Source organism: Alosa sapidissima, chromosome 3, assembly GCF_018492685.1.
Source record: "Alosa sapidissima isolate fAloSap1 chromosome 3, fAloSap1.pri, whole genome shotgun sequence".
NCBI lineage: Eukaryota > Metazoa > Chordata > Actinopteri > Clupeiformes > Clupeidae > Alosa > Alosa sapidissima.
Genome location: NC_055959.1, coordinates 26,979,810 through 27,003,243, shown reverse-complemented (window position 1 = coordinate 27,003,243; position 23,434 = coordinate 26,979,810). Strand labels below are relative to the sequence as shown.

The window sequence follows — 23,434 nt, the reverse complement described above, 5'->3', positions numbered from 1 at the left end:
CCCTGAAAATAGTAATGACCCTCATTCCCCCTGGACAGCTATGTGCTCTTTTTTTCTGGGAAAAGCATGATGGCTAGGAATAGGAGAAAGTCATCTTGTGAAAACACCTGGCTATAATCTGAGAGGCTATTCCAACTCAAACACTCCAAAACTACCAAACTATCTTTCCACTGTATGGACAAGGTTTTTTTTTTTTTTTTTTAAGGTGAAGCATCCATCTACATTCATGAATCGTACAAGACTCGTTTCCTTGACCAGACATGGATTTGGACATGGAGTTTGGTGTGTGTGTGTGTGTATGTTGTACCTAAATGCGGTGACAGTGGGCAAGGCAAATCTTTTAGATTCAAGATTAAGTGCACAGTATTTAGATGAGGGGAGGGGCTCCAATGTATGTCAGTCACTTTTAAAAAATTTAAAGAAATTTTTTTTTAAAAATTAAAAGAATAGAACCAAGTAAGCAGTATCAGATAAAAACAAAACAGTGGTTGGATGGAAGAGAACAAATGTGCATCAGCTAGCCAAAAAATAAAAACTATATATGTATGTATATATAAATATACACACACACACATATATATACATATATATATATATATATATATATATATATATATACCCCAAGTCAAGAAAAAAGCCTCATAGAAGTTTGATCACTGAGATCATAGTTACATTAATATCAAAACTTAACATTGCTTAATCCATTTCTACCATTTCTGAGGCCATTGGAACGGCTATTCAGCCTGCCGGTGGTCAAAACCTTTGCTTTCTACAGAAAAATAACCAGATCTCCTCTTGAACGTGAGGGTGTCCCTACACAGGACAGATTTGTGGTCCATACAAACCAGACCAAGGACAGGTGCCTTATAAATAAACTGCACAATCAGTCCGGTAACTGTGTCCTTTCACTGGGGGAACATTCAAAATGGCTTCAATTTTCCTGAAGACACCACATCATCATGAACCAAATAGTTTTTGAACAACAAACAATCAATCACTGGAAACGAGAAATGGACCGGAGGTAACGGAGCAGCTACAAAGAAAAGAAACAAGAAGATGGCGGTGGAGATGAACAAACAGAGCACATTCTTAGAGTGCAATTATTTGGTCCCCTGCACTTCTTGACATAACCATGTGGACAGACAGATTCTTTGGCTCAGGATGAGACATGTACGGAACGTCAGATTAGGGTGTGAATAACTGCGTCCCAAATACAACTGCAATCACAAAACTGAAGCCAGTTTCCTATAGAAAACCACAAGGACCCATTTAGCACTGTCAAGCCACCTGACAAGCCAAAGGGAATTTGAAAAGCTGAGGTGTAAGCTGGTCTGGGTCATCGGTTCAAATAATTTTGCCCAATGATTTTGCCACGGTGGACTGAACAACCGGAAGGGGGGGACGCAACAGATGAACAATAAAGGTGGATGACACCGTGTGGACGTGGTGCAGAGGGAGTGCTCCCCCTTGTGGTTGGAGGAGTGCAGGACAGGTTCAGAGAGCCTGCCTGTGCAACTCATGGCTCAGCTTGGGCGCTGCTCTGAAGTCTCTAGGGTCAGAAGTGAGCCGACCTGGCTCACTCAGAGTCCGACCCGGAACCTGATGAGTCCTGAGAGCTAGCACTGCTGCTTTCGGATTTGTTCTCTTTATCGTCCGCCTCTTCATCGTCATCGTCATCATTCTGTGTGAGGAAGGATGACATACATCAAACAGACAGTAGGACCCCCAAATGTTCCACATTGATCTGAGTACCCTTATTAGGCATCTTATATAACAAACACAGCCTTACATCATCATTGTCATCGTCGTCCTCTTCATCACTGTCCTCTGCGCTGGATGAGTCCTCTTCAGACTCTTTCTCCTCCTCCTCTTCATCATCATCATCTTCGTCCTCTTCGTCCTCTTCCTCTGAAACCTGGCCGTGACAGAAAAATACGGACCTTGTTTTAAACAAGACTGGACTACTACATCAACAAAAGCTCTGCTAAAAATCAGCACCGTCTTCAACTATAGTGGTAATTTTATATTTTTACATTGAATAGAAATAAGCACAACTCACCGACTTCTTCCTTGCCTTAGGTTTCACCTTAGCAGTTGTGCCACCGGGCTTTGCTGTGCTCTTTCTTTTCTATCATGGAAGAACAAAGAAGAAAAGTCAGTTAAGAAAATAAATTAGTTATTATTATTATTATTATTATTATTGCCCAGCCTACTAGTCTTAAACACATTTGTGCATTTTTTGTACCATCTAAATAATTAAAAAGTAAGATTTTAAAAAATCAATACAATAAAAAACTCAAATAAAGAACTTACCTGTGAGTTATACTCCTTGTAGGTGGCTCTCTCCTGTGAGGACAAACTCTGCAAACAAATTCAGGAAAAGAGAACTATGAGAAACACTGCATTCAACTGATGGGCTTTACATATGACTGGAGAACAGGTTTCCTAGCATGCAATCAGGATTTTATTTCACAAGTTGTGTAACAGAGCAGGATGCATAATGTGGTGTGGCACGTAGTGGTACCCACCGCCAGCCACTCTTCCAGTAGCCCCTTGTACTGCCTCTGCTTCTCCTCAGCAATCTTCTTGTATCGGTCCTTCTCCTTCTGTGGGAGCCTCTGCCAACGGCCCCCAATCTCAGCCATGCGCTCTTTCATAGGGAGGTGGTTGAGCTCACCGTTGGACAGCATCTCCTGAGAGAACTTTTGATAGCCATTCCTGCGGAACAGTAAAAGCACTCTCAGGGGCAGGCGCATTTAAGAGCACTTTATGCAGTCACCTGTAGGTCACTGCTAACAGCTGATTTAAAAAGCATGGATGAGACATATGTACACACACACACACACACACACACACACACACAGTGTATTGAGAGATACTTACGATGGGGGCTTCTTGGGCTCGCCCTCAAACTTCATCTTCTTGCCTGGAACAATCACCGGAGGTGGGGCTCGCATCTCGCTTAACTCTCTCTGTCAAAATTAAGTGGGGGTGGGCTCTGGTTAATTACACCCTAACTATATCAGGATGTATGACAAGCAATTCTTTTAATCTTACACTTATTGCAAAGCAGATCTTCAAGAGAAACATAGGGCTTGGGTTCCTTACACACCTCATATCGCTTCTGGTCCTCAGCCGCCTTTTTGATCCACAGAATCTTCTCCTTCTTCTCCATGGTGTTCCAGCAGCTCTCCATGGCTTTCTGGGCCTTGGGCCGATCATTCTTGGGGAAAGAACGAACAAACATAGGCCTTATTAATTATTTACTGACTACAATTTGAACCAGGGCTTACCACAACCTCAGTCTATGTTTTATACAACTCCAAAAAAAGAGTCAGACAGAGGTAATACCTTAAATTTGGCAAGGTAGTCACCAATGACACTCTGCTGCCAAATCTCCTGAGCGTTCTTGGGGGTTTCTGGCAGCTTGCTCTTCTCTTCCTGTGCCGCCTTCTCTGTCTGTGCCTTTAGGGTTGCCTCTAGGTTCTTGTACTTCTCCTGAAGACATACGATGCAGTAAATCTCAAATGTACTCTGCTAAGAACTCAGCCGGTCTTCTGAATTTTCAGTTTCTTTGTCTTTACCTTTTTCTTCTCTGGAAGGTCGTTCCACACGCGAGCAAGTTGCCTGCTGAGTTCACTCTCAGAGAGGTCAGGCCTTTCGTGCTTGAGCTTAGGCCGTTTTTCCTCCGCAAAGATGAACATAGCCGAGATGGGCCGTTTGGGCTTGTCTGGGCCACTCTGTGCCTGGAGGGGACGAGGCAAAAAGTGAAATAAGCAGTTGAGGAGTGAAGAGAGTCCAAGGTGGAAAATATATCAAACAAATATTTGAAAGTGTCTCAGTATAAGAGGAAAGAATAATGCAACCCCCCCACCCCCCACCAACACACACACACACACACACACACACACACACACACACACCTTTCAAAGGACACTGTAACAAGTGTGGTAAGAGTATGAATGAAATGGTAACTTGACTGACCTTGGCTTTGGAGGTTTTCTTTTTAATGGACGGACTGCTGACCCCACTGCTCTTTTTAAAGCCTGCCATCTTATACTCTCCTAGAACTCTCTGTTGCTCCTCTTCAGATATACTCTGTGCCACACATACAAGAAAGACAGAAATTGATAAAGTTATCAGACATGCTCTATACACCAAGGTGCGATATAGCACATACGCCAGACAAAAAACCTATATGTAGTATCACAGGCAACTACAAATGTGTAACTCAATACTTACAAGAAGGAAGCGGTTCATTTCTACTTCATACTCTTTCTTTCTCTGTAAACAAAGGACAAAAACCATAAGCTTGAAGCTGTAAACAAACAGTAAATACCACAGGTGAGTATATTCATAAAATGTATCTGTGTGTGTGTGTGTGTGTGTGTTGTACACATGGCTTTAGTTTCTTGATAATATGAGTGTGTAAACCTGTTCACAGCGCTTCTGATAACCGTCCTTCTCGCCTTGTTTGAGCAGCTTCCACCGCTGGCTGCACATGACCATGCGTTCTGTGCTAGGCACATCCTTCATGCTGGACATCAACTCGGCACAGAACATGGAGTAACCGTTCCTATGGAGAACACCAAAGTAACCCTTTTTGCTGTCCCTTTTCCATATGAGAGAAACATGTAAAATAAAATGTACAAGAGAAAGTGGCACTTACGGTGGAGGCTTATCCGGTCGGCCGTCAAATTTGTCTTTTAGCTGTCGCTCAGCCTTGGTCAGGGTGGACTTCACAATGTCCTCCTCCGTCATATTAAGCTCCGGGTGCTGCTGGATGAAATCTCGCATTGTCTCCTGAGGACAAGACCAGAGGGGTCAGAAGGCTATTATTACATAACGGAATTGGGAATCTTATTACTTGTTGAAAAACAAGATGGGAAAACCCAATGCAACAGTTGTCACAAACTTTTGGCTTACTTCATATAGTTTATGCTGCTCTAGAGACTTAGCGATCCACTTAAGTCTCTTCTTGTCTGAGAGCTGTGTCCACTGTTTTCCCAAGCTGTCCTTTATGTCTTTGGTTGTTGCCTAAATACAAATAAAGAGTTACACACCGTTTTAGCCAGGTTTCTTAATATACTCGGGATGTGTGTGTGTCTGTGTGTGTGTGTGTGTGTGCGTGTGTGCGTGCGTGTGTTGTGTTTAGAGTGAAGAAACCTACACTTGGGGTTGTTTTAAGGAAGGCCTTCTTTTCATGGTTGTACCACAGCTGTTGTGGTGTCTTGGGCTTCTCAGGGACATTGGAACCTTTCTTCGTCAAGCTCTCTAACAGGTCTGGATGTAGTTCTCTATATAAACAACCATACACATAAACACAATCAATCAAAACCACAAGCCCACACAGGCACAATTCTAATAGAAGCTAGAAATGTAAGCTACCTGGAGATATTTATATAGTAATACCAGTACAAATCTCCGGAAATTGATAGAACACTATTCAGTTGGGTCAACGCCCACACATCCATACCTGAACTTATGCATACTCTGCTCAAACGTTTCCTTGTCCTTCAGAAAGTCCTGAACATACTTTGCCTGTAGACAGAACCAAAATCTGATTAAAAGACGTTCACTAAGTGGTAAAAATTAAATATCAAAGTGAGATAAACAAATGGAAAAACAGGGCTACATTTACATTCCACTATTTTTCTAACCAGTAGCCTATTTTGCAGACTTCTCAAGAAGGTCACTTTGAAAAGTAGATGTAAACAGGCAGTAAAAAAAAAAAAAACACTCAGTAGTAGTTTACAAAACAAAACAGGATCAGGTCAGGTGGATGCAACACTGAAATTGTTTCATTTAGTCTTCCATCTAGTCTCAGATTATCTTCCTCACCTTCTTGCGCTCTGGCAACTCTTTGTATTTCTTGGAGAGAATCTTTGTTAGGTCAAGATTGCTCATTTCAGGGTGTAGCTTTGCATACTTCGCCCTCTTTTCCATAAAAAAACGAAAGTATGGCGTCAAAGGCTTCTTGGGAAAGTCGGGATGTTTCTACAAAAGAATAGGACAGAGATAACTAATGAGGCAAAACCGTTGTTCCATTTTAATAAACACTACAGTCACATAATTACACCACTGAGTAAAAGTTATGTTAAGAGAATACGTCGAAACAGACATACCTTCAGTTTCTTGCCCTTGAAGGGATTCTTGATGCAATCCTGTGCATCTATTATTATCTCTGTTAATGTACGGAATTTGCGTACCTAAGGTTGAAAACAAAATAATTATTATAATTAAAATGATATATTTTAACACACTGATAACTGTTAAAAATAACTGTCACACTTCACAATCCCATCAAAATACTCTAACAGAAATACACTAAATAGATCATCTTCATGAAAAATGTTTAAGACTTTCAGCAGCTTGTGGAGTTGACTGACCTCTTTAGAGACTTCCTGCCATTTCTGCTTGCACATCTCTGCAGTGTAGGAGTTGAAAGCCACCTTCTCCCAGTTCAGGTGGGACTCTGATGTCTTATATTTGGTGATGTCCAACTGTGGCAGGTTCACCTTCATGGAATCCAGGAGTTTCAACATATCATCCTGAGACCACACTACAAACAGGAATACAGGTTATCTGTCAATGTAATATACCTCAAAGATAGGAAACACAGTGCAAATGAATTACAGTTAAGCCCACCTTGGTCTTTAGTGGAGGCATCCATGTCTCCATTCATTTTCAACTATCTTCTTTATCTGAGGGAGCAAACAAATACACAATACAAATATGTTAATTGTGTACATTTTCCCAATATACAAATTAACTCAAATCAAATTCTGCCCTATAAAATGGAACGGCAAACTGTCCGATAGTGAAATTGAGTTTCAAATTACATAGTGCATGCTTTGGGTGTTTTTCAATATCACCTTGCGATGTCTTCACTGAGCGCATTCTTACCGATTCGTATACTAGCTCTACCATATCAAGAACGTCGTGTGAATAGTTTCATAAAAGGTACATATATTTTCATAAATAAGGTACACAGACGGGCCATATAAAAACACTGCTTCTTATTTTAAAACTTTTTGACTTATTAAATGAATAAGTTGACTATGCTTATTTAAATCAGGGAACTGAAATCCACCCCAACACATAATAGAAGATGTTCATTACACCGCCCCTAACCGTTTACGCTGCATCGTGAGACAGAGCCTATTGCTTGTGACGGCTTCAAATCTCAAATAACTCAGCAGAGGGCAGCGACTACGGCTATGCTTTGTAACACTCACTTTTCTTTCGGCTCTAGGAACGTAAACGTTACATTTTAGCCACTCAACAACTCCAGTATACGCCTTTTGTGTCGACCATTCCACCGAAGTCGGCTCTCGTATGGAGGATTTTTTTCGGGACGAATGGGCGCTGGGAGGAACCACGGAAAGAGGAAGCGAGCATTTGGACGACAGGCAGCTGTAGGCAACCAGCTGACCAAGGACGGGGGCTCTGCTTTCGGTCTCCGTCGAGGGGGGAAAGGTGGCCAGGGAACATACTCCATACTGCACCACTCGACACAGCCTCACAACCAACAGGGCGCGGAGCTCGTTTCCGCCATGGACATCTGCCCTCGTCCTTCAGCTCAGCCGACCGATCATGGACGAACGCATTTCGTTCTTCGAATAAAACTATCGGCTCATTCAAAGACTTTTCGTCATTATGGTCCAAAAGTGTCACTTAGCAAGCAATTCGCGTATGTTTACGCCTGAAATAACATGAATATTTCTCAAGCGAGGCGTTGTCGAATGAGAGCCTGTAATGGCGTCGGTCTCTCCAGCCCTCTCCCGCACCTTCAGTGGGGAAAACAGTCAGGGTGTAGATTTGTTTAGTTTCCATCGTACCAAGTAACCAGACCCTTCGTCAGCTCACTGATATTTTAGAATATGTCACGACTACGAGCTACATGTATTACGAATGTTTCATTCACAATGATTTTAAGAATATTTGGCTAGATGCAAAGTCAGTTTGTTGGGACGTCAGTGAGTTCTTAATGACCAGGGTTTACACAGCCATGGCGCATAACAAAATGACTGGAAATTGCGAGACACGCTACAAAAATAAATCCGTGAAGCAGTAATTGTAGATAGTTCAAGTAACAATTGAGGACTATGTTCCCGGGTGTCTTTTAAAGTTTACTTGATACGCGTAAATAAAAATGGTTCTAGATTGGCGGTGAAATGCAAACCCTTAGCGACCCAAACATTGACCAAGGTTACGGCTACACAGCCGGCTACAACTAGATCAGGCTTGACGGAGAACCAGACGCTTTGGCTATTAAAAGAGTAATGAAATACCAGGGGGGAAGTATGCCTACAACCCCCTATACATGTTAATGCTCCATGTATTATAAACTCGTATTATAGTAACAGCGCGGAAACTCTCGAGTTCAGGGGATTGAAACAGGCGAATGAACCCGTATGGCGGTGGTCTGTAGGCTACAGCAGACTGTTCAAAGCCATGGAAGGTGAAACTACAAAATAAATAGAAATAACTTGGACTGCACACAGTAAATAATCATGGTCTTCGTCGACTTAAGTAAATGGTTCAAAATATGTTAAAATTCTCAACGTCCGCGGGAAAAATAGCAATATTCAGGTGTAGCGAAGGAAAAAATGTTACATCCGAGACAGATACCAGTGCTCTGGCGTGACGATGGTTCTAGAGCCGCCATACTAAAGCCAGGCATGGCGAGAGCTTGATTCAACCGAAGCAAGACATTGTCCGTCTAGTCGACACAATACACAAAGAACAAAAAATATATATTATTTTGTATAAAATAGTAGATTGAGACTAACCTTATCTTTTCTTCGAATATGTGCGACTGCCCAGAGAACGGTAGAATTGTCTAAACTCTGCTTTGGCGGTTCTACTGACGGGTGCTCGAGAAGGCAAACCTACACGGTGAGATATTTAACCGAGCTCCCTGTTGGCTAACCAGAGACGGTTGGCTGTTCCTTGATCAGCCTCATGGAGACTTGACTCGGCGCGGAAACGTAGTCGACTCATCAAACACACTTCCAAACACACAGTTAGCGATAATGTACGCTACACTTACATATTTTGGTTGACTTTCAGCATATTCCAAAACTACACACGTGGTTTATACGATGCACATCGGCTCTCTCTTACCCCAGTCGCAAGACAAGAAATTCGGGTATGGCGACCACGGTGTGCTGCCTTCTGGTCCACGCAACATAGCACATTGTTTTAAATTAGGCATTTTTTGAAACTCAACCGCATAAGAAAATAAAAACAAACTCGGTGCAATCGGCTGTCATGATTTCGAATTGTGTCACTACATAAATGTTTTTCTAAAAGGTTTGTTTATCAAACTGTCGATTAGTAGAACGTGGGAGGCGGCGGTGAACCCTACCTGTCGCTGCGTGTGTGGAACTGGTTGTGGAACAAGGGGAGGGTTGAATGTTAGCCAGCACTGCGCTGTCGGTCCAGGGCGCTGGTGTTCCAGTCCCCGCAGAGATGGGAACTTCCCCCCGCCTCCATTTCACTCGCTCGCTCTCTCCACTCAGCGCGCAACCTTCTCGATCCGACCATTTCTCTTCCCAGAGACATCCACATTTTCGCTCTCTCTTCGGCTGCCGCCAGCATCATGCTCGTGCTCCTGAGTGCCGATTTAGATTTTTGCGAGAACTCCTGCATGATGCTTCTGTAGAATAACGGTTAGACTACGATAGCTTCCACAACGCTCACTTGACATGCGTTGTAGCCTACTTAAAGTAACGGTTGATCATGTATCTAGTTTTAGGCTACTTAGCTTGGCAAAGTAAACTGAAACGATTCGCAATAAAGTTATAAAAACTGACATGCGATATGTTTGCGGGATAGGCTACATGTTTGCGAGAAATGGACATTATCTGTAGTGTTTTTGCTCTATTGATTTCGAAAGCGAAACTGTTGCACTTTCTATGTAGGCTACAAATTCCTGATGCAGTGTACTTTTTAAATACCACCCGCTTATTTAGCAAAGTCTATTTGACAGCTATTTTTTCTCCATGTAATTTCTTTCAACTCCACCTTGTCTATTTGTGGGCGTTACCTACCTCATCCAATCAAGGCTGCGCTTCTCTCTGAAAACAAATGACTTTCCAATAAGAGCACAGCTTGGTTGTAACATCAGAGGGGTGGCAGATTTTGCACTGAGTTTGTTGATATGTCACGCTGCTCAACTCAAACTGTTGATGTCAGGCAAGCCTTCTTCCAACTGCTTTGAGGAGTACTTGTGGAGTGTGTGTGAGTGTGTTTAAAGGTAAACTATGCAGTATTGGCAATTTCCTTACTGTTTTTTTTTTCTTTCGGTTTTTGCTTATTTTTCGCTTGCTCTGTCATGACGAATGTCCAAAACTCCATCGCTACGTTTTTCTAGCCAGTGCCTGGCGTGTATGTGTATTTGAATGCAGTAAAGCAATTCGTTACACTTATACTTCCTGACACTGAGGCCGTCGGCCCAAAGTTGCAAGGGTGTTTATTCCGCTCACAGGCGCTAGGGGGAAGCAAGACGACGACCATTCAGCCCGAAAAAAGTCGTATAACCATTCCAATGACTCTGAAGCTGGTAAATGAAGCTAAACTAAGCTTGCATATTAAGCTAAAAAACCTGCATAGTGTGCCTTTAAGTATTTGACTACATTAATTTGTACATAATGTAAAATTTAATAAAACACTTGGGACAGAATGAAGTTTGTGTGTATATGTCTGTTTCAGGGCTAAAGACTACTGGATATGAAAATGAAAAATTCAGGATAGGTTTTAATTTAACTTTATTTATAACTCGGGCAACAGTCAATAATTAGCACACTGGTAGAAAATACAGATTAAATGTACATCAGTCATGTTTGCTAATGACCTGATGGAGATGCAAGACAAACACTTGATAGGTTTTGATCAGAGGTATTTACAGACAAGATTTACTAAGGCATATCCCTAGAACTTTATCCAAAAACAGGCTAAAGCTATATTTAATAAACAGTGATTTCTTAATAACCTAAACATTCCATTCAGCACTGACCTTTATTTATTGGCAATGACCTTTTTTGTAAGAAAAGAGGGCCCCAATAAGGACCCTAATTGATATGGCTATTGCTCCAAATGCAATCTCCCAGCCAACACCACTCTCAAAGTATAAGTAAACTAACATATGGTATGTTACATAACATAACATGAAGCAAAGCTCACATGAATTCCAAATGCACTAAAGAGTTGAAATAATTTGCTCATATCTAATACACAACAGCACTGAAATGTGAGGATCTTGTGTCAATTTTGTAAGACTTGCTGTCAACATAAAATTGAAATGTAATCCTTTTCTATTTCACACAAGCAAAGGATATGTGATGGACACTGCTTTGACATATACACGTTTTTGGTCCAATTGATGGCAGTCAGTAATACTAACATTCACATGATGAAGGCCAAGTCCAGACTGCCTGAAAGATTCTATGATTGGTATAATGTTGTAATTTCCCTTGATAAATTTGTATGTACACGTGTCAGTTGACAGACGGTTTGTACACTATTTGTTGCCAAATGTGTAAAGCCAAAAACTATTTTTGACAGCTGGCTATGGTGATGTTCATTGAGAGACAGCCAGGTAAAGCACCCTAATTCTGCTGTGAAGGGTGGACTCTTAGGGCAGTGGGGACTCCGAATACACATCGACTCCTGGCTCTTCCTCCAGCACCACTTTGACATCGTCAGCATCCAGCTGAGGAGATATGAAATCAAGTCATTAATCAAAGCACATGTGTTATCATGGGGATGGGAGTTCAAATTGCTTGAATAATCAAATACTACCCATTCTCTGCACATTATTAGATTTGATATTTGTTACTGCTGTACTACCAACATGGGTCAGTAAACATATCAAAGCTTGCCGGCAAGATTGATCTTTATGGTTTTCTATGGTTATGGTATTTAGCAGACACTTTTGTCCAAAGTGACATACAAATAACAATACAATAGTTACATTTAACAGTAAACAATTAAAAAAAATTGGTACATTTAGGAGAATGGCAATAATAAACAACAATGTCAATTCAATCAATTGCCTAATGAAAATAAATAAATACTACAAACCATAACACACATGGATATTCAAATATTGATGTTTCTATTTCATATACATTTCAAATAAGTGCACATATGATATAACATTCTAGCAAATAAAATAAACTCAAAACTCTGCTCCAACAGCCTCAAACACTCACGCATTTCATCTCAAAGTTGGTGAAGAGAGTTCCAGTCATCAGCATACGGAGCGGGATGGTGAGGATGAGGATGAAGGGCAGGGCCAGAGAGACAGGGCTGGACTTCACTGCCCACAGGATACCCAGGCACACAATCTGGATTATTGTGAACAGGTGCATCTTGAGAATGGGCACCTGTACAAAAAAAGAGAACAGTTAAGCTAGAACACCACCATTGACAGACAAATATAGTTAAAACATTAAGATGTCCATGAGAAATGCTGGCAATGCATGCAACAAAACAAAATGGATGAGCAACATGACATGATAAAAGTGGCACCGTTGCATTACCCTGGTAGCATAGGGCAGGTTGGGGTGGTATTTCTTTGGTACAATAAGGAGCAATATTCGGTCCCAAAGCTGGATGCCTTGCAGAGATGTAATACCCATGTAAAGGAAAATACCAAACAGGGCCGTCATGGGAATCATCTTCAGGATTGGCTCCATTAGAAGTGATATACCTTAGAAGATGGGGAATAAACAAGATCTGTCTGAGGGCTGAGGGCCAGATGTACTAACGCTTTTGCGCCCATTTCAGGCGTATTTGTTTCGCAATGTGCGTGTAAAATCATTGCGAGGTATGTACAAACAGGCCGCAATGATGTAAAAGCGCAAACTGCCTGTCGCGGGAGCTGAAAGTGGCACATTGCGATTGTCATGTCATGCATATGCATTCATGGGAGGATCCAGGGGAAAGTGGGAGTTTAGCGTAAAAAGATAGGAGGGGAAGAGTAAAGAGCGCCTAGTTATGTATTCCGCGGTATGTACAAAGACTGCTCCTGAAAGCGCACGTCTATTCTGCGCCTAAATAGGCTACTTCCGCCTTGTAAAAGCAGGTGTTAATCCACATTGCAGTTCAATGCGTCAATAAGAGAACCTTTCAAAGACAACAGAATCGCTATTTAGAACACCAGTTTTTGTGGTTAAAGTATTTGTACTACCAAAAGCAACCTTAACTTTCATTGGCCTTTCGCATGTCTTACTTTCACTTTCACGTCATTCACTTAAACTTTCCTACTTGCTAGATTTGACCAATCTTCCATAGCCTAAGTGCACAAGTAGTTTGAGTAGAACTACTGATCTTCATTATCTCCCTGCTTGTGATCTTATCATGTATGGTATTATTTCATGATCGCTAAATGTTTGATTCTTTTTAAATGTTGTCATCAGTTAACTTCATTCAACTGCGCTTGTAGGCGCTGCCATTCAGTTGTGAACGTTCGTAAATTGCGTTTATGGGCGGAGAAGGGCAGAGAAAGGCGCAGTTTACACTAAGGATTGAACGATTGATAAATACGACGGAAACTTGGTCTGACAGCGCTCGCAATCTGCGGTGTGTCCATGGCGCTGATAACGCTACGTTCGCAAATGTACGTACATCTGGCCCTGAGTACCTAACATCAACATAACATCACAAAATACCAAAACAGCTGCCTACATCCAGAAATGAGATTGAGAAAACCTAGTATTCATATTAAAAATGCTAATTTCACCTATGAAATTAGGATCATAAATGTACTTCATTAAATGTATTTATCAAGGCAGTCACTCGCTGGGATGTTCAGAGACCAGCAGGAGGCAGCACTCACCAACCAATATGGCCACCAGAATGCCACTAATCCTTTGCTCCAAGACCTTCTCAATCTCAGGTTTTGGACCCTTCGTCATGACAGTGAGAGCATTAGCATGCGTCACAGAGCGCACGGTGGCAGCGCTAAGCCAGGGGACACCAAAGATGGATGCCGCTCCCCCCATGGCCACAAGCAGGAGGAGGTCAAAGTGGAATCCCGATCCCTTTACCATTTTCCGCTCAGGTTTGCTCACAATCAGCCTGGGCGAGAAAGTCAAAAAGGCGAACAAGAGGCATAATTAAATCATGAGTGCAGATTTCTGTCCTTCAACAGTAACACCAATGTTTAAGTCCTTCAAGCTTGTAAACAATAATAAAGTGCCATTGAAGTGAGTTGTTGAGTGCTACAGACTGGTACAGACACTCACGTGGTGATCTGGGACTCCATGAAGATCAAGATAAAGACTAGGAGAGCTGGGCCGATTGAAGCTATCATCATCCACACTGGGAATGGCTTCTTCTCACCCATGGGGTCGATAATCCAGCCCCTGGCAGAGGTGTTGGACACAGTCAGACCCTTGGGCACCACCAGTTTCTGTTTGGATGAGAACATATGATTGTTGTTGATTTGATTTTTGATTTGCCTCAATTGATTTGACCATTAATATATATATATATATAGTGAGGTATTTATAGTGAGATTTCCCGAACCTGGGTGTAGGCGTCTTCAATGCAGATGTCCACAGCAATCATGAAGAAAATTGCAATGGGCACACCAAAGTCTCCAATCATGCGACGTAACTGTGGTGAAGAGGGAAAATGTTCAGCATAAGCACAATAGTAAATACAGTAAAATCTAAGACCGCAAACCTTACTTTCATCTCCAATTATCTTGGTAATGCATTGGACATCAACTAATAATTGATATCAATATGAATAAATAACATATTTTTGGATAAGGCTAGTGTCACAACTTCAGAACAGCTTGATGCACATGTTTCAAATTTGGTGTGAACATTTGTATGGACTTAATGATGAAGTCAAATGTCTTTTACCGGGCCTGGAAAGAAGACTCCATTCTTGAACTGTCGCAGGAAGTAGGCAATGAAGAAACATCCGAACATAAGGCACATGGAGAGCAGAGCAGTGTTGGGGTAGGCACGCTCTTTGTGGCGAATTAGAACAGTGAAATTTATACCATCATGTGAGATGTTATGAACTTCAGGAATAAGGTGGAAAGGGTCATCCAAGGACTCATTCAGATGTTCGTAGTTCAGAACCAGTGGGTGAGCTTTGAAAATCTACAAGGTGGAGGAATTAAGAGGAAAGAGTGACAAAATGAGATGAAAACAAAGGAGAAAGAGACAAACTTGAGTTGGCTTTGTTGTACCTGTGTGTAACTTGTGTAAGAGCATTTCTTTTTTATTTAAACTTTAAGAGCTGGTATATGGATTACACCTTGTCATAAAAGCTAAACTGTTTTTTACAATCTCCACTGAAGTTCTTCTTTTAGTCTAGGACTAGGCTTTGCATGTAAGACACTGGAACTAAGCATTCAAAGTGGTCCATACCCTAATGAGCTTGGAAAAGGTCTCATAGATGAAGATGAGGGAGATCAGGATGGAGAAGATCTCCTGGGTGAAGCGTGAGATGAACTTGACTAGGAAGCTACCCTCCACGGCCACAATGAACACCACAATCACAATCAGCCAGAGTCCCACCCAGATACGGCCCACAATGTACTCCATGTCCTGCGACTTGCAAAACTGAAGGAAAGAAATGAGAAACAGCACATGTACATAAAGGTAACTCAATTCATTTTAAATCTTAAATCTTATAAATCTTATAATTAATACACAAGGTGCCTAATGCACAAAACAAATAGATACTTAGTTATCACACATGACTGAAACTGGCAGTAAACCTGTTTTTATATTTTTTAATTCTAATAATACCTGTGTGTCTGTGTCTGAGTCATACCTGAAAGAAAGCTTCCTCAAACACCAACAAGGGGCCAGTGAAGCCAATGACCAGGACAGGCTGAGCGGACAGAAGGGAAAAGAGGACACCTTGCACGCAGGTGGAGATCATCAGCTCCGACACACCCATCATATGCTCTGTCTTGTCAGCTGGTGAGGACAAAATAACGTCAGTGGCAGCAGGTGTGGGTTTTGAAGGCATAGACCTCTCCAGAATAAGTCCTGCCTCCTAACTTCCGTATCCATCAAATGTCTATGGGAAATAACATGGCGTTTTGAAAGATCGTACCTGTCAAACTCTGTAGGTGACAAAGTAGAAAAAGCTGCTGGGCAGATTGGTCTACACACTTCTGCCATCTAGTTTCCACTGGATTTTTTGATTTTCGGTGCGTCTAAGAAGTATAGTCTATGGTATACTACTTAAACGGCACCGACAATCAAAAAATCCAGTGGAAACTAGATGGCAGAAGTGTGTAGGCCAATCTGCCCACCAGCCTTTTCTACTTCGCTACCTACAGATGTTTTACCGGTATGATATTTCGAAACGCCATGTTATTTCCCATAGACAATCGACGCCAGGAAGTTGGATGGATACGGAAGTTACGGAGGCGGGACTTATTCTGGAGAGGTCTATTGCTGAGTAGATGGTCTGGAGAGAGGTTTAGAAAAATAAGGCCAGAAAAGTGATGAGCGCAGGAACTGTTAGCACTGAGCTAGGCAAATGACAGGCATGAGAAATAAAAAATAGGTTTACTAATAGGTAAACAAAATATGGGGCCTTAGGAGAGATGAAAAAAGACAGGCATGAGACAAAATGAGGGTTGACATATGAGTAAACAGACATCTAAGACAAAGAACATTAGCACATTTCATGATAAACGTTTCTTTTACCCAGTAGACCTCCAAAGGTGATTGCAGGAGACAGTGCAGCAAAGTAGATGAAGATAACGGCAGCCAGGACTTGGGCATTCACAGCATCTGTAAAGTCACTGAGGTAGTGGCGGTAGCGGCGTTTTATATCGTTTATCATTCCTCCAAACGGCACCCCTGTACGGGCCAGAGGGTCCTCTCGAGGCTCCTCAGGGCCACTTGGACCTGCACAAACAGGGAACGAATGACTGAATAGCATCAAAGTTACACATTTTACACATTTCAATGCATTACGCTGTGGTTGTAACCAGAGAAGTATGTAGACAGATTATACCAATCGCATTATGCTATTTACAAGACGATGCAAAGAGGGCTGACCTAGAGCTTTTTGACCAAAGTAAATTCTGGTGTTAGTTGGGCGGAGTCGATCCCGTAGCATCTTCTGCTGGAAGTCAATGATCGGCGTCAACATGGCCTCATCTTGGATCTCAGTAGGCGGAATAACAATGCTGCAGTCCATGAAGTCAGCAATGGCATTGGTTATCTCCTTGTCACTTTTTGCCAGGTATGCCTCCAGGCTGAATACCTATGGGACAGATGGTTTTAAATCAATAGTGATATTACCCCATTTGATGAATTTATTCTTACTTATTTCTTTCCTGTCATATGTGTATTTCTGTTGCACTAATTCCATTCTTCCCGACCCTTAACTCTTCCCTTCCCTCCTCCTCCTCCAATCTCACCCAGTCGGCCATCAGAGTGGCCATGGCACGTCCATTCTCATGGAAGTCCAGTCCGCTCTGGCTGGGCCCCACAAGAACAAACACGAAGCGCACAGGCACTGGAGACTCCAGGATGGAGTCCATCACCACAGAGTCACTCAACCTGGCAAAAGCCACAGCTGGTTTCTGCAGAGTTTCCACCATTCCTGCAGTGCACAGCACACATACAAACACACAGTACAGCATGCACGCAATATCTCCATATTATTTTACAATACTTCCACTGTTCAAGATTCACAACACCCATTTTTAACCCATTTTAAGAGACAATTTTCATTTCAGATGTGTCAGATATCATTGAAGAAGACAGACACACACTACATACCTGAGAGAACAACAGAAGCCTCCACAGCCTCAGCAGAGTCTCGCTAGGCAAGAGAGAAAGAGGGGGAAGTTACGATAGTCAGAAGACAGCACAGTAGACCACTTCGCAGACAGGAGGAACATGGAGACAGAGAGAGACGGTGCGGTCAGATGAAGTGATACCTGCTTGGTCACTGAGAAGGTCTGCATTTCAATGTCTCCACCAGGGGCTCCAGTACCGCTCTCTGCTTGACTAAGATAGTGCGAACGAACACACAGAGGAGAGTGAGTGCGCGAACACAATTCGCCTTATTCACCCGGTGGCCAGGACGAGGCTACAGGGTACACTTGCCATCACACTTCAGTCCAGCAGATGGTGGTAATGCACTCCGTTTGCAAACTACCAGAAAGCTCACAGAAAAATAAGAAGGGTTCGCTGGCCTGCCCATATACAGTAAAAGACCTGCCAAAGTAACCTTCTTCTTCTTCTTCAGTGAGTTTTTTTTGGTAGTTTGCAAACGGAGTGAATTACCATCATCTGCTGGACTGAAGTGTGAAGGGCAAGTGTACCCTGTAACCTCGTTCTAGCCGCCAGGTGAATAAAGCGAATGGCACAGTGTGATAACAACAGTACAGGTTAATCATTCAAATGTGTCATAACTTGATCAATCATTTTTAGATGAGTTGGAGTGATGTTGAGTGAGTGACTGATGTTGGTCCATGTGTCTGTTGTCCCTGCGTTTGTACCTGCGTCTCTGTTGTAATGCACTCAGCAGGGGGTCACGGTCATTGGGGCGTATCTCTCCTTTGTTCATCAGCTCATCAACAAGCTTTTCCAGTACACCAGACAAGCTGCTTTCATCAAGGTCCAAAATGATCGCACCTGAAGGAAAAGAACATGGAGATGGACACAAGTAACCATCACGTCATCTTAAAAACAAAAGACACAGAGATTGCAAGACCTATACTTTCCTTATTTACCAACTGCAATTAACCAGGCAACAATTCATGTAGCAGCTAACACCTAAAGTCAGAGTGATTTAGTTCTAAGAACAACACGGTGTGTTCCCTGAAAGTGTTCTGTGATCCGTCCTGCGCTGTTGCCTCACCGCTGCTCATGGCCTTGCGGAGTTGGATCAGGCTTTTGAAGGTCAGGTAGGAGATGTGGGATGACCCCCACTTCCTGGAGGCTGGGTTGTAGCTCTCCTCGTAGCCGGCCCATCGTCCCGTCTCCTGCCACATCCCCCCTTTGAGCTCGTTCAGCTCCACGTAGGCCTGGGATACAGAGTGAAACACACACACACACACACACACACACACACACACACACATGCACACACGCCACAATGACAACAACAATATATGACTGAAATGTCTTCTGTTTGTTTGCGTTGTGAGAGTATATGTTGTTGTGTATGTGTTTTTTGTGTGTGGTTTGGGTGCTTGGGCCATGGGTGAAGATACCTGAGCATCTCCTCTGGTTGTTGCATTGGTGTTGTAATTCAATGCAGCTGTAACACACAAACAAAAAGCAATGCTACATTAGAAGAACAAGTGCACCAATCTAAGTTGTGAAAGCCTATATGACAAAAAACAAACCTAAAGGAAATACTTTGCCAAAGCAGGAAATACTAATTGAAAAAGCTATCACACATATTCATGCAAGATTACCCAATCACCTTGGAGCTTGAGCACTTCAAGCAGTCTAAACTCTGCACTGTTTACTTGGACTATTCAAAATGTTTGTCTTTTGGTGTGCTCTAATAAACTCATATGCTAGTGTAAAACATGTGTTTCATGAAACTCTTTATGCTTGAGTACATGTGCCTAGCTCACCCTCGGGGTCAGCGCGGACGATGAAACTCTCGACAGGCTGCTCCTCTTCTTCCTCCTGCCGCCTCTGCTCCAGGTCATACCCCCCCTGGTGCCCTGGCGGGGTCCTGCGGGGAAGGTGAGTGGGACACACACAGGTGAGATTGGCCCCAATGAGGCGTAGCAGGAGTCCTACTCACTAACCACCACAGCAACACACACCACCACAACCAAGTCTCACCAGATCTTACGCACAACAGACCAGAGTGCTCCCTGTCTCCTTATAAGCTGGTGAAAGGCAGGCCTGACAAGGAGAGAAAATGTACCACCTTCTAGTTGTCAGTATCTAGTGCTGGTGCTTGTAGTAGCTGCTGAGCTATGAGACCACTACCCTCACTGTCTGATAACGAACTGGCAGGCAACAGGCCTCATTCAGGCTTCCTTATCTCTCTAGATGGGAGGAGAGACCAGCTCCTGCAATTCTGCCTTCTACCACAAGGAGATACAAAACCCTGTCACTCACTTGCTGGACAGCTTTGGGGTCTTCTGAAGAAAAGTGTGTGTGTGTGTGTCTCTGTGTGTGTGTGTGTGTGTGTGTGTGTGTCTGTGTGTGTGTATCAAGTGACTCACAGACGTAGTGGTGATGGAAAGGGAGAATCGCTGTCCTCAAAGGACAAGTCATTGTCCTAGATAGATAGATAGATAGATAGATAGATAGATAGATAGATAGATAGAGGAGTCAAATATAATGGACATGGTAAATATACTGAAAGAAAGATGCTTGTGTTGTCTTCTGAAGTTGTTAATAAATGCAAATGTTATTTACCCCTTCAAAGGTTGGAGCCCCTTCCATCAGCAAGTCTTTCTGTGCTCCTCTTTATGCCTGTGCAGAAACACAACAAGTTAGCTCATAACCAGCTTTGTCAGAACACACAAACAAGCATTGCCAAATCAGCTATAGTCTGAAAAGTCTAAAGTCTTCTAAACTTTTAAAAGTCAGACAACAGAGGCTAGAAGGTATGTTGATGGTGAATGGTTTGCATGGAGGTATTGCTTCTCTTATCTCTTTGCTAACGTTACACCCTTCAAAAATGCTGAAAATTATCTCCTCCAACACATGCCAATATAAATGCTGCTTAAAGGCTGAGGACCTAAGGACTTTTACTGTACCCAAAACATTCACTTTCATTAACCTAAATATCTTCTGATCTCACTCTTGAACCATAACATAAAATATATGTATTCATTCATTAGACCTGATACAATTAAATGTACGTTTTCCAATTTTGAGTACAAAGAGGAACATTGTTTTATGTTTAAGTCTCTTTTTTAGATTAAAAATGAATATACTGTTTATTCTGACCAGTTCTGAAATTGTATGAACAGAATCATAGTAGATAACTATAAAGTTCCATAAAATTGTCCATTATAAAGAGATTCAGAGGTTTTAATATTATGTTTGTTCTGAGTTGGATGTTATCCAAACCAACATCTCCCTCCAAAAGCATGTAGAGCGGTCTTCATACGACTTACCGAGATCATACTAACATTCTATTCTGTTCTATTCTGAAATGACTGCTATTGCACTTAAATTGCTGTTAGAATAGGCCTTAAACGAATAAGGGTTTCCAAGCCTTAATTATTTTATCCCTAATGGCTGATGCTGTTTAAAAGCTTAAAGAGTCAATGAAAGCATTAACGTTATATGATGAAAGACCTTTAAACTTTATAGAATTAGAAAATGATTGATGGTCATAGATAGATAGATGAAAGATGACACGGCATCTTAATATACATATTTTAAAACCATCCGAATGATTAGCTAACTGACTTGAAGCTGACATCAGACCTTTCCCAATCACCTTTCTTCTTATTACTTTAAGCACATTCAAATCCATCATCAATCAATTCTTGTGTACACATAGACATATAGGAGACATATCTGAGTGCTGAAGCATAGAGCCACTCCCTTACCTGTGGACAGGTGATCCTGACAGCACAATGAGTGCGGGTTCCCCTGTGTATGGAGATGTGCCCAACGTACAAGTGAACAGTCGTAGGCGTAGTAGAACGCTCAACAGGGCGCCAGTCGAAAAGCGAGGGAACACCCATGGAATATACGTAGCTGAGTCATGCATTACACTCCATTCCGCAAAAGCAACGGCACCCTACAGAGAACCCCTCCCCCCACCACGTCAGGCGTGTAGCACCAAGGGGAGGTAAGGGGCAGATAAGGCCCAGGGTGCAGACAAACAGCCCTATCGCCCTGTCCCACCTTGAGCCAGGGATACCCCAGCCCTTCCCCAGCCCTCAGCCAACCAGAGATGGGGGCCAAGCTAGGCAGGCAAGTGCAGGAAGAGGAAGAGAAGGAGGTGTCAATGATCAATAATGAGAACACTTGAATGAAAGGAGGTGTCAATGATCAATAATGAAAACACTTGGATGAAAGGTGATCGCGGATTGAAAAGGCCAAAACCTAAATAAGAGCCTACACTCCACATATTTAGAAAGGAAAAGGTGGCTTAGAGAGAGTGTTATGATGGTTAGGTGTATAGTGTTGGTGGTACAGAGTTGACAGTTATGAGGGGGTCATGCTCTCAAGAGTGTGTGTGTGTGTATTTAAGGGACAGTTATCTCTGAGGGTGCATCTTGACCTCTGATGTCGTGCTGTTGACACACTGGGGATGCCCTTGGACCCGTGATGCTGGTTCTGTTGGTAACAGCTGAGGAGGGAGAGGAGAGGACACCCCCCCCCCCCCCCCCCTGCACTGCTGATTTTCCGTTTGATAGACAGTTTTTCCGCTGAGTCACTAGCATATCTTCAAGTTCAACTCAAGTGTCAGATCTCTCTCTCGCATACATCTAGCCTCCCACATGCACTCACAGACACCAGCAAGCTTGTACTAACATAGTCTCTTTGTCAGGCAAGCCCTAATAAGACCACAGACATAATACCATTTACAGTTACAGTACAATTAAGCTAAATTCTCCAGTGTCCTTGTCAAATGTCAAAAAGACATTTTCCTGCACAGCTGAAGAGCCATAGACATTGCCTCAGGAGTACAGGAGGGGTGGGTCAAGGCAATGTGTTATCCACATGCATGTGATATCTAGACAATTACCAAATACAGCCCATACTGAATCTAATGTGCCATGTGACATGTCTGGCAACATAATCATTGACATATTTCCTTAAAGCATAAATCCCCCAAAGAAATGGTTCAGTCTTGCACATGTTTTGAGTAGTATAGACACGGGATAGAGGGAAATGGTGTGCTAGACCTGGTTTGGTGATAGAGGCCTCTTATCATTCGATTGCAAACAGAGTGAGGCCCTCTAGGGTTACATACTGTATACAACCATCGGTACTCTACTGGCATTATGTAACCCTCTCATACATACATGAATATAGGCATAAAGAAACACAGACACACATTGCACCATTAAAGGAATTAAGGGAATGTTGAGAAATGAACGTTCTAAAGAATATCTGGGTTCATTGAATTCAACATAGAATTTTAGAACCTTCAATTGTTGCGGAACTTAGAACGTTCAAAAACCTACACCTTTAAGGGTTAAAGTTTGAAAGAGTTTTTTGTGTGCTCCAGTCCTTCCTGGGTTCTATCATATCATATTGTGAAACCAGAAAAAGTCAATTCCAATTTCAATTCAGTCTTTATTCCAGACTGACAGAAGGGTCCATTTAAATATTCAGTCAATAGATTCAAATAAAATTAATCAACTCATAAAAGTGAGACTATCAATCAATCAATCAATCAATCAATCAAATGATCAATCAATCAATTTATCAATCAATCTACAGTATAGCTTCTCTCGCCAGTGTTTTCTAAGCATGGA

General features: G+C 42.3%; 2 protein-coding genes across 8 annotated transcripts; both read right to left on the bottom strand.

The window, feature by feature from the left end:
* Positions 1–605: 605 nt before the first annotated feature.
* On the bottom strand, positions 606–9,916 carry ubtf (upstream binding transcription factor). Of its 5 annotated transcripts, none has more exons than XM_042084860.1 (21): positions 9,374–9,916; positions 6,649–6,704; positions 6,390–6,562; positions 6,126–6,209; positions 5,842–5,997; positions 5,477–5,541; positions 5,171–5,297; positions 4,927–5,037; positions 4,670–4,803; positions 4,435–4,576; positions 4,243–4,284; positions 3,985–4,098; positions 3,585–3,746; positions 3,352–3,498; positions 3,113–3,223; positions 2,884–2,972; positions 2,529–2,718; positions 2,314–2,361; positions 2,060–2,128; positions 1,790–1,915; positions 606–1,681 (listed from the first exon to the last, which is right to left on the bottom strand). In XM_042084860.1, exons 2-21 carry the CDS (start codon positions 6,683–6,685, stop codon positions 1,577–1,579), a joined length of 2,232 nt encoding a protein of 743 aa, XP_041940794.1. In that variant the 5' UTR covers positions 6,686–6,704; positions 9,374–9,916; the 3' UTR covers positions 606–1,576. The 5 variants fall into 5 exon arrangements, with proteins under 5 accessions (XP_041940794.1, XP_041940798.1, XP_041940797.1 ...); XM_042084864.1 differs by lacking the exon at positions 9,374–9,916 and adding an exon at positions 9,130–9,333; XM_042084863.1 differs by lacking the exon at positions 9,374–9,916 and adding an exon at positions 9,056–9,079.
* An 842-nt stretch (positions 9,917–10,758) lies between these two features.
* slc4a1a (solute carrier family 4 member 1a (Diego blood group)) lies at positions 10,759–21,724 on the bottom strand. 3 transcript variants are annotated; one of them, XM_042084859.1, is made up of 23 exons: positions 21,551–21,724; positions 20,403–20,459; positions 20,207–20,262; positions 19,818–19,880; positions 19,601–19,704; positions 19,229–19,275; positions 18,874–19,039; positions 18,512–18,647; positions 17,948–18,017; positions 17,787–17,829; positions 17,423–17,607; positions 17,058–17,265; positions 16,701–16,904; positions 15,811–15,959; positions 15,402–15,596; positions 15,051–15,131; positions 14,886–14,915; positions 14,542–14,631; positions 14,259–14,425; positions 13,850–14,091; positions 12,552–12,721; positions 12,222–12,395; positions 10,759–11,719 (listed from the first exon to the last, which is right to left on the bottom strand). In XM_042084859.1, the coding sequence occupies exons 2-23, from the start codon at positions 20,427–20,429 to the stop codon at positions 11,642–11,644; spliced, it is 2,685 nt and encodes an 894-aa protein (XP_041940793.1). In that variant the 5' UTR covers positions 20,430–20,459; positions 21,551–21,724; the 3' UTR covers positions 10,759–11,641. The 3 variants fall into 3 exon arrangements, with proteins under 3 accessions (XP_041940793.1, XP_041940791.1, XP_041940792.1); XM_042084857.1 differs by having other exon boundaries at positions 14,886–15,131; XM_042084858.1 differs by lacking the exon at positions 19,818–19,880 and having other exon boundaries at positions 14,886–15,131; positions 21,551–21,723.
* Positions 21,725–23,434: the final 1,710 nt, after the last annotated feature.